This window comes from Camelina sativa, chromosome 11 (assembly GCF_000633955.1).
Source record: "Camelina sativa cultivar DH55 chromosome 11, Cs, whole genome shotgun sequence".
In the NCBI taxonomy this organism is placed as follows: Eukaryota; Viridiplantae; Streptophyta; class Magnoliopsida; order Brassicales; family Brassicaceae; genus Camelina; species Camelina sativa.
In genome coordinates this window covers 14,714,537-14,725,046 of record NC_025695.1, presented here as the reverse complement: position 1 = coordinate 14,725,046, position 10,510 = coordinate 14,714,537, and the positions used below count along the sequence as shown (strand labels likewise).

At 35.7% G+C, this 10,510-nt stretch overlaps 3 protein-coding genes and 1 pseudogene across 4 annotated transcripts; 3 read left to right on the top strand and 1 right to left on the bottom strand.

Annotated features, from left to right (window-relative positions):
• LOC104723379 lies at window positions 298-2,086 on the bottom strand. Its single transcript, XM_010441733.2, has 5 exons — window positions 1,583-2,086; window positions 1,275-1,478; window positions 1,023-1,091; window positions 838-921; window positions 298-738 (listed from the first exon to the last, which is right to left on the bottom strand). Exons 1-5 carry the CDS (start codon window positions 2,084-2,086, stop codon window positions 559-561), a joined length of 1,041 nt encoding a protein of 346 aa, XP_010440035.1. The 3' UTR covers window positions 298-558.
• Window positions 3,077-3,969, top strand: LOC104723378 (RING-H2 finger protein ATL79). Its single transcript, XM_010441732.2, has one exon. The coding sequence runs from the start codon at window positions 3,244-3,246 to the stop codon at window positions 3,748-3,750; it is 507 nt and encodes a 168-aa protein (XP_010440034.1). The 5' UTR covers window positions 3,077-3,243; the 3' UTR covers window positions 3,751-3,969.
• On the top strand, window positions 7,118-9,732 carry LOC104723376. Of its 2 annotated transcripts, XM_010441731.2 has the most exons (2): window positions 7,118-9,289; window positions 9,418-9,487. In XM_010441731.2, the coding sequence occupies exons 1-2, from the start codon at window positions 7,416-7,418 to the stop codon at window positions 9,485-9,487; spliced, it is 1,944 nt and encodes a 647-aa protein (XP_010440033.1). In that variant the 5' UTR covers window positions 7,118-7,415. The 2 variants fall into 2 exon arrangements, with proteins under 2 accessions (XP_010440033.1, XP_010440032.1); XM_010441730.2 differs by having other exon boundaries at window positions 7,123-9,732.
• Window positions 10,116-10,510, top strand: part of LOC104723375 — a 1,572-nt pseudogene continuing 1,177 nt past the window's right edge.

The window sequence follows — 10,510 nt, the reverse complement described above, 5'->3', positions numbered from 1 at the left end:
GAGAAAAAGAAGAAAAACTGGGAGTTGTCGGGTAAAGAGGAGGGAGGAAAGGAAAAAGAGGTTGATTTGATGATCTATGATGGTGCGACATGTCGCGAAATCCATGTCTTAGATTTTTGTTTTGTTTCATAAAAAATTAAAAATACATGTTTTTAGTTTTCAATGTAAATCTCATGTTTGTCTCCCAATTTACCAATTAAAATTATAATAAAGAATGGTTAAAAATTGATATTGCAATTTTTGTCAAAAATTAGAATATTGCAACTTTTTTTTGAACAGAATATTGAATTTTTTTTTTTTTAATATGTGTGTATGAAAGTGCCAAAATATTTTCTCTCCTCACCAACTAGTACCATTAACTTACTTTGAATGACTTATATTTTACACATAACACTCTTCTCTTATTCAACTCAACCGTGGATCATGGCTCCAGATGGTTCTACCAAAATCATACTACTCTCCGGAGATTAAGAGCAAGAGACATAACACATCAAGTGGGAAAAAAAAATGGATTACCTTATGAGGCACTATTTTCTTCTTTTCTTTTCTTTTTTTACCTTAAAACATTCTCCCACCACTATACCATCCTTTGCTCTCTTCTGATCTCCGCCCTGCCTTTCTCTCTGAGCTCCTTGACAGCTTTACACTTTTTGCACTCGATTTGAGGTTACCTCCTGTTGTTGTTATAGTGCTTCTCCCTGATAAGCTCTCTTCTGCTGAATCAACCCTCTCAAACTCCTGCACGATATATCGTAAAATCAATTCTATTGAGTTCTGTCTTGTGAGCCAGTGACCAAACAACCTGAGCTTTGTCCCTCAAAGCTAAAATGCAAGTACCTTAGGCTTCTTCTTGGTATAAGGGGTTAGACATGGATTTAGATCTTCTAAAGCCAATCCATCAGGGCTTCCTGAGCTAAATTCCTGATATGCATTAAGTTCTAGTAAGACCCTCTTGCCAAGAATTTGTTGGTACCAAACTTAAGGCTCTTCAAAGTTCCTAATCTTGATCCTATTTTGCTTACCAGTGAATCATAGGAAGAAGTCTGTGCTTGCCAGTAACAGCTTTCTGACATACACTTGTTCGCCTTCACCTGACAAAGATGTGTTAATTCAGTTTCTTATCAGAGAATACTAAAAAGCTATATAGAACACTGGACTGTTGCTACAACAATGCCCTGAATAAACTTCCCACAACTCAGTTTACAATATACTCAGCTTCTAAGTCCCACCAGAGCGGTTACATGCATATGCACTAGTTAAAGAGAGAAAATTACCTCAGCAAGATCTTGAGCAATACATTGGAGCTGGCCATTGAGTGAAATGACCTGCTTTTGAAGATTAGGAATGATCTGCCTAGCCTGATTCAGCTCCTGCATTTGGCTGATTTGGCTATTCATCGCATCAGGAAACAGAACTGCACTCTTCAGTGACTTTATCTCCTCCCTTTGCTTCAGACAGAGATCCTTCAACTTCTCAACCTACAAAAAAAAAAAAAAAAAGCTTAATTTAATACAAAATTAAACCTTTTCTAACACAGACACATTCGAAAACCCTAAACTAAGAAGGGGAAAGAAGATATTACTTCTCGGTTCTTGTCTTGAAGCTGCAATTTCAACTCAGAGATTTCAACCTCCTGGTCCTTGCTCATGCTCAGTAGCTCCCTCTCGCTTCTAAGAACCATAGAGAGAGTCCTAGTGTTACCTTTAACCTCTGTCAAAGCCTTCACCTTGTTCTCCTTCCCGAATAGCTTCCTCTGCAATGTCCCCAATGTACTCTTCCCTTTTCCTCCTCCTCCTCTAACAGTATCAATTTTCTTGAGTTCCTCGGGAATCACAAGCTCGACCCTCTTGCTCTTGGGATTAGATTTCTTCATCTCCATCAGCTTCTTCATCATGCAAGTGAGGTTTCCAGGATTACCATCGGGTTTGGTTGTTTTGGTTAAGTAGGAAGACTTGGATCTGACAATGGCCTTGGATGAAACTGGCTTGTTGTTGTTCGATTTGAATTCGTCTGAGGGAGATAGATCTGAGCGAATCGAGGAAGATACGGATGATCTAGAATCGTAGGAATTGTAGCGAGATGCCATTTTTCAAATGGAAGGTTTTGAAGAATAGGATCTGTGATTTCGAATTTGAGGGAAGAAGAAGAAGCAGAGGGAATTTAGTGTTTCTCCTCTTTCCCCAATGTCCCACTCTCACTCTCTTCTTTTCAAATTTCGTATCTTTTGTCTTTTCTCTGTTCTAAAATTGACTTTTTTTTTTGTCTCAATTGGGCCTAATTATGGGCTTAAGAATTTTAACGGCATTTTTTGTGTTTATTTGAATTTTGTAATTTTGATTATTCAAATCATTAAATCACTAATGATGTAATTAATTACTTTCTCTATTTCACAAAGAATGACATTTTGATATTTATGTTTTTGATGCAGTTTTTAAGTTTAAATCTCTTTTTTTTCTCTATTATTTGAGCTTATTAATAAAAAACGAATTATTTTAGTGTATTAATAAATGATAAAATATAAATTAATATAGTTTTTTAATTTGTGTGGATTATGTTAAAATGATATTTTTGTGAAATAGAAGGAGTATTAGCTTACATTCGAACCAATAATTAATAAGATGGAAAGAGTGGAGTTGGCGTTGGTCCATGTAGAACCTAAAGTCTACCAGTGAGAGCCACTGCTTCCTACAATTGCTTCTTGCGTAGATGTAAAAGACTTAAAGATGTTAGTTAGGTGATAGGTACAGACGGAAATGGAAGAGTAGTAGTAATAAGGAATGAGTTAATAAGAGTTGAAATGTGAATAGAACACGTAACTGGCTGGACTAGTATGTGTATGAGAGAAGTTCAAATATTTTAACTCACAATATCGTCAAAGATAAAGTGTTTAGGATAAAGATAGAAACTAAATGAGCAATTGAGCATTTAAGATTTTAAGAAAAAAAAGGGAACTGTAGAGTTGCCTTGACAGAAGGGGAAAGCATTATCATGAAGAATCTGGTCTATATATAAATGGCAATGACAGATCGATGTATCAGTTCACCACCAATCCATATCCTTCATAAACTCAAGTGGTCCCTTTCTCTGGACATATCCACGTCTCCCTCCTCAAAAAATAAGACCAATGCCACACTCTGGTTTGTGTGTCCTCTTCTCTTTAATGCTCTCTCTTTTGGTTCATTCTCTCTATAAAACACAACAAGACATGAAGGTTTTTTGTAAGAACTTGCCTGAGTTGATCCAATGCGGCTGCTATTATCATCTGATCCCCAACCCCAACTTACCTCTACATGTACGTCCCAGAGTTGTGGCTGGAAGCCTTACTCTCATTCCAATGACTTTGCCGCCAACGCCTCGATCCTCCTCATCATCATCTTCTCTTCTCTCGTCTGCGTTTTCTCTCTCCACGCTGCCATCCGTTGTTGCCTCCGTCCAGTCCTACAACATGACCCTAAACCTGATCCTGACCCTGATGAGACCTCCCTTTCGGAACTTTCCCCGACACTTGTCTACTCCCCCGGAATGAACTTGGCAGGCACTGAAGCAGAGTGCATCATTTGTTTGTCTGAATTCCAAGATGGTGACACCCTACGCGTGTTGGACAGATGCAAACATGGATTCCACGTTCATTGCATCCAGAAGTGGCTCTCCTCCTCCCACTCCTCTTGTCCTATTTGCCGGGCAAACATCTTCTCCTCCCCACCTCAACTCCACCCACAGAGCATATTACCACTAACAAGTACAGCTTAGTCAATTGGTAGCTACCTGGTTTTCCCACTTTTTTCCTCTTTATTTGTCTTTACCACCTCACACCTCTATCATCTTTTCCAAGTTAATTAGCTTATTTGTAACCTTTTGTCGTTTTATATTCCATGAAATCATAAAAATCACACAGACGCGCGCTGTAAACTGATGTAAAGTCAATTTTGTGAATCATCATAATACAGAGGGACCAAAGGCTTTATTTAATGTCGGAGTTCAAGATATATGACGTCTGGAATGGTGTTATATCTTCCCACACTTGTTAGATAAGAACGAAAAGAGCGAAGCCTTACTAGATAAAATAATGGATATTGAGGGTGAGAAAAAGAAAATATAAGTTAAATGACTCACATTATGAGCATTAATACACTTAAATTGTATCACAAAACAAAATGATATAATATTAAATTATTTATTGACAAGTGAAGCAAATATATATTGACTTAGCATCAATTATTATAACTGATATAATAATTATCTATTTTAGCATCAATTAATTAAAATTGATTCAATTTTTATTATATTGTGTCACTTTTCAATAATCGATATAAAATATAAATTTACATCATTTAGATAATTGATGTATTTATTCATTTTTTGTAAAATCATTTTTTTAAACGAAACAAAACTTACATCAATAAAAACTGATGCTAAAATAAATTACATTGATAGCATTAATAAATTAAATATACTTTTTGAAAAAAATAACGTAATTTAGAAAATATATATACAAAAATTGAATCCTAATTATTATACACGAAAATTATAAATCTAATAAAACTAAAAATAATTTTTTTTGTTTGTATTGTTTTTTATCTTCAGATTATTACAAATCTTAATTAGCTAACCTAATAATTGGGTTTCTCATTCACAAACGTAGATTGTTTTAGATACTGATCTTTTTAAATAAAATATTTATAACTTTTTTTTTGCCAACAAAGGGTATAAGATTGGCTCAAACAAGCCAATGCGAAGGAATATTGTTAACATAGATAGCTAAATGCGGAACTGTGCGAACGGGTCGCGTAAGATAAAATATTTATAACTGTCAACACTAATTTCATGAATTTTCTTTTTAAAAATATCAAAACATATAAGATTTTTTCTGATTTTGTTTCTTTTCTCACCCACCATCTTTTTTATTTGCCCACAACCATCCTTAATGCTACTATATTATCTCCAAAAATATTGCTTGTATCAGATCTCTCTCAATTCTTTCAGCCTTTGTAAACATATATTCTTTCTGGTCTCTTCTTTATTTTATTGTTTTTGAGTTTCCCTTTTCATAACTACTGCTAATTGTTCAGTATTTTGTCATTTTTGTTCATTACTCAAGCAGCAAATCCATCATGAACATTGTTAATGTTACAAAACAACCCAAACAGTTTTGCAGCTCATAGGCGAGAAAGAAAATTGGGAATTGTCGATTTGTTCTCACTGTTTGTGAAGACAAAAATAAGGTAATCTAAAATTTTCTGTTGAATACACATACAATTATTATTTTAATTGAGTTAAAGTATTCTACAATTTAGATTTTTTTGTTTTCACTGTAATCAATGTTCTAAAATACGCTAGGCGCTAGCCGGGCGGTGGACCACCGTTTAGCGTATAGCCGTATACGCAGCTGTATATACGGAATATATACGGTAAATATATTTTATTAAAAATATATATAGATATGAATATATTACATATAAATAATTAAATATATATAATAAAAACAAAATAAATATCAAAATCTTTGCAAAAATACTCATAAAATTGTCAAACCAATAGTATCAACCTTTATATACAAGAATCCATTGGAACTTGAATAATTTCTGAAAATAATTACAAAAGACAAATATGCGGTGAGATTCCAAAACAGAGTTTTACGATATCAAAACTCTGTTTTACGATTTCAAAACAGAGTTTTGCGATATCAAAACTCTGTTTTACGATATCAAAACTCAAACTCAAACATAGTTTTACGATATTAAGAATTATAGTTCTTTAACCAACAAAACAACAACGATAGATGATAAAGCCTAAAAAGAAAAATCATATAATCAAAACAAGAGAAGAAGAGTAAAGAAACCTAAAGACTCTCTGTATATAGAATAAAGTTTGAGAAACAACCTAAGTGTCACGGCAGTAGAAAACGATAATGAAGCTTAGTGTTTTATTAATTTATAGATCTATAGCTTGATTGAAGGTAAAAAAAAAAAAAAATACCGTATATACGCTAACCGTATAGTCGTCGGTATATACGCTGTATAAGCAACCGTATTCAACCAACCCGTATTTGTTACACGCTTAGCCTAAAAACGGTACAGTGAGTCACTGTATACCGTATTGTCACCGTATATACGGCCGCCTAGGCCGTACTTTAGAACATTGATTGTAATCTAAACTTGCAGATAAATGTCTTTAACTACAATGATAATTCAAAGGTTCATAATCATGACTACAAGTAGAAGACAAGAAACAGAAGGAAAGAATGCAAGTTTTTAAGATTGATGAAAAATAATGTGATGCTAAATCATGTTTGTGATTGTTTATTTCTATTTTTTTTTTATGTATAGGAAAAATCTTTCAAATATTTTATGACAATTCAAAAGGAGTGATTTTAGGATAAAAATTTGACATAGCAATTAATGGATTCAATATTTAACACAGCAATTTCGGAAAACATTTAAACTAATATTTAAAAAAAAAAATTATTACGGTTCTTTTTGGGTTATTTTCCAAATAATACAAATATTACTTTTGAACAAAAAAAACAAATATTACTATCACTTATTATAAATGATACAATTATTATAAGTATTTATGAAATTAACCCTAATATTTTCAACGATTATTTATAACGTATATAAATATTTACATCACTTTTTATAAATGAAACAAAAATATTAACATCATTTCTATTAATTGATGTGAAATATAAATCACTTTTTGCAACTGATGCATATTAATATCAATTACAAAAATCAATACAAATATTTTGAATATTAACATCAGTTTGAAATAAACTAATACAAATTATTTGCATCAACAAAATATAAATCATTTATTAGAGTGATACAAATTATTTTTACATCATTTAAAAGTGATGCAATTATTTAAAATAAATGATATAAAACAACACTTTTTTTGTAGTGATAACTCCATTGGCATGGTATGATTCTAATTTCTAACAACAGGAGAAAATTCCAAGTGCGTGCAAAAGGTCTTCACTCAATTTCTAGACCACATTTACGTGGTAACATGATTGGAGCGGTACATATACAATAATTCCAACATAGTGTATATTTAAATAAAAAACCACTTCACATGCTAAAAACGTATATCACCATAAATAACTTTTCGTTTCCAAAGTATAAGAATTTATTACACGAATTCGCTAGTCAAATTTTGATGGTTGTGTGAATGCAACCAAACAGTTCGCTTTTGAACGAGTCTAACTTGAGACAAGTCAAAGCTTATAGTATATACTATATACCTACTAACTTTGAGTTGAAAAAACTAGTAACTTCTTTGAAGATTCTCAATAATCTTTATCAACATTGAAACTCTTTCTCTGACTCTCTCAGTCTCTCTCCAATCTTTATAGAGACTAAGAAACAGAGAAAAAAATATAAGAATCTAGAGAGAGTGAGACAAATCTAGTGATGGGTTGCGACTCTCATGGCAATCTAAGCGACGCAGAGTTCAGCAAGCCGTTACCATCGATAGGTGTCTACGTTTCTGCTGCTTCACTGATCTGTGGAGTTGCCATGTTTTCCGATCTTATTCACGGCTTTCGCCACCGTAAGTTCTGGTTTCCTTGCAAATTCTTCTCTCTTAACGCCACCACTCTCACTTTTATCTCTGTCTGCGTCAAACTCTCCTTGGATCTCAACACTTCTATGCCTAGTCGCCAAGATCAGCTCGCTAAACTCAGCAGTAGCGTCTTCGTCTGCACCGTGATGGCTAATTCCATGCCTTCTCTTGGTTTCATGGTCACACAAGATATCCTCATGAACCTCATGGCTTTAGGGATCCTAGTTATCACCGATGTTGTTAATATCTGTATCCAATTGGGTACAGGAGCCATATACGTTTTCCATCTAGAACACGCTCTCGTCATTGTTCTCATGTTTTTAATGTTTATGATCTTGAGTTTCTCTGCTATCACAGTCCCGACCACAAAGCGTTTCTTGGAGCTCAAGTACAAGAAGAGATACGAGTTTGCTTTGAAGCAGTGTCCTTCGTATACAGAGAGAAGAAGAGGTGTTCCTAAGCTTAAAGACGATCTGATGAAATTTTGGATGATGGCTCACACTTCTAGCCCTCAGTTTGTGATGTCTCGCTCTGTTACTTGCACCACCACTGGTTTCCTCTGTTTCTTGAGTGCAGTCACGTTGGCTGAAGCCATGGTCCGGTCTTACTTTCTTCAACCCCGGTCACTAGGGTTCTGCAATGGAGACTCTGATTACAAATGGTCAACCGCTTTGGTTCTAGTCTCTCAGGCAGCTGCAGTTGCCATAGGAACCGTTGCTCCAGCGAGCAGATGGTTTCAGGCAGTGAACTTGAGGTGTCCATCAAGAACAAAGAAATGTTTGAAAGACGAGTTGAGAGTAGAGAGTTATTGGGTAGACTGTCTCGCTGAGAAGAAAGAACGTCCCTTGAACCTTTGGATGCTCCATAATCGCCGCAGCGAGAAGCTTGCACACGACTTAAACCGATGGATACTTGATGTTTGTATTGCAACACAGTATGGTATAGTGTTGGCTAGCAAGTTTCTCCGTTTCATTACGGTCTACTGTGTGAATAGAATCTTGCTATGTTGTTTTCATTTCACCTGCAAAAGTGATTGTGTCGCAAACGCTGAGTGCTCGGGTTCAAATCCATCAACGAGACAATTTGTTCTGCATCTTGAAGGAGAGGAGGAGCTGGTAGAGTACATGGCACGGAGCAACCGTGAGGCCACAGACCACTTGATACAAAAGGGTCGGAAGAAACAACCTGTAAACTTGATAGAGCTCTTGGAGGCAACAACTCCCATCTCACAAGGATTTGAAGGGATTCGAGATTTTGACAGCGACGAGGTCGCTTCTCTGGCCTCTGGAGAGCCACCTAATAGTTGGGCCCTTCCATTGGTAACACTGACAAGTATCGCTGCCGCTCTTCCCAATATCAAGCCTTACTCGCTGAAGAAATTAGTGAAAGCTGTAAACGAGGCCTTGTTCTATGTCAACAAGTTCGAGAACGTCCTTGACATCGGAGGAGAGTTAGTTAACAGCAGGAAAGCTGCAGAGGTAGTATGGTTAGGAGTTTATCTCTACCATAAATGGCTCAACTTGGATCTTCGAAAACTATCCAAGCAACAAAGAAAAACATCACAAGAAGTTCTGAAAGAGCTGGTGGATACATCAAAGAAAGAATTTACAGAGTCATGGGAGAGAAATCGGATACTGTGCATGAAGCATAAGCCTTCTCAGTGGCCTATCAAGACTCAGGCAGCAAACTCTATGTACCGGATAAGCCAAACCCTTTTGATGAAGTACGAGTCAGGAAACATTGAAACAGAGGAGACTCTGTTGAAAGATGTGGAAAGGATGGTATCAGACATAGTATCAGGATGCTTTTGTAACACGGCACAGGTGATAGGAATGAAGTGTTTGGTTACAGCAGTGGAAGTGAGAGAAGCGTCGGTGAGAGAAGCGGCAATGCATCTGGGAAAAACAGAGAAGATACTTGAGATCGTGGAGAGAAGATGCATGCCTGCTTTGCCTCATCACAAAGTGGCAAATATTGATGAATGGAGAGAGTTTTATAGGACCAATAAATCCATCTCTTTCACTCATCCGTCGTCTCAGTGTACCACCCGTGAACTCATTATCAACCTAGAATAAATACTTTTTTTTTTTGTGAAATCAGAAGTAATTACGTTGTACAAAATAAAACCCAATTAGCCAAAAATATCATTTCTTTGTCGGTATCAAACTATTAAAACCAAGTTTAGCAATAATAAAGCTTCGTTTGTCGGTTGTCAAAACTATCAAAGTTGTCAACTTTGCTTTGTTGACAAGGCGAAAACTACTCTTCCAAAACATTTATCCTTTTCTTCTCGAAACTAGTTTCTAGACCGGTGCAAGTAATAATTTAACCATGTCAACAAAAACTGCTTTTTGATTTTGATTATGTTTAAACAATTGTTTATGATATTTAGGAACTTTTAAGGGAATGGCAAAACCATGTTGAGGCCAAAAAAAACATGGTAAAACAGTGTGCTGATCCCTGTTTCCGACCAAACAGTATTTAAAAATTACATTCGGACCAAACAATTTGTCAATTTAAAAGTACAAATCAAAGGTTCAAATGTCAATTACTACCAATTATAGTATTATTATTTTCCTTTTATAATTTCGGAATTAGAGGACAGATATGTGGAAAGTGATGTCATCTCCCCTATAAGTAACAGGTACAGTTCCCACTCACACGGTCGCACACACCCAAATTCGAAGAGAGAAGAAACAGAATCATCAAATCAAATCCCTAAAAACTACTCTTGTAATGGAGAAGAACGCATCAACTTCATCGTTGCGTGACTTAGGTCCAAGTGGTCTAGATCTAACCAGCGCCTTTTTCAAACCGATCCACAACTCCGTTCCTCTTCTCCCTTCAAACCGATGTACAAAGATCTCCGTCGTCGGAGTCGGCAACGTCGGGATGGCCATCGCTCAAACCATCCTCACCCAAGATCTCGCAGACGAGATCGCTC

Excerpts from the sequence above, each read along its gene's own strand:
- LOC104723379 (XM_010441733.2), bottom strand. The coding sequence starts at position 2,086 with ATGGCATCTCGCTACAATTCCTACGATTCTAGATCATCCGTATCTTCC. Across the intron at positions 1,479-1,582 it reads TTCAAGACAAGAACCGAGAA|GTTGAGAAGTTGAAGGATCT; the intron begins GTAATATCTTCT and ends TTTTTTTTGTAG. Across the intron at positions 922-1,022 it reads CTTCTTCCTATGATTCACTG|GAATTTAGCTCAGGAAGCCC; the intron begins GTAAGCAAAATA and ends AATGCATATCAG.
- LOC104723378 (XM_010441732.2), top strand. The coding sequence starts at position 3,244 with ATGCGGCTGCTATTATCATCTGATCCCCAACCCCAACTTACCTCTACA.
- LOC104723376 (XM_010441730.2), top strand. The coding sequence starts at position 7,416 with ATGGGTTGCGACTCTCATGGCAATCTAAGCGACGCAGAGTTCAGCAAG.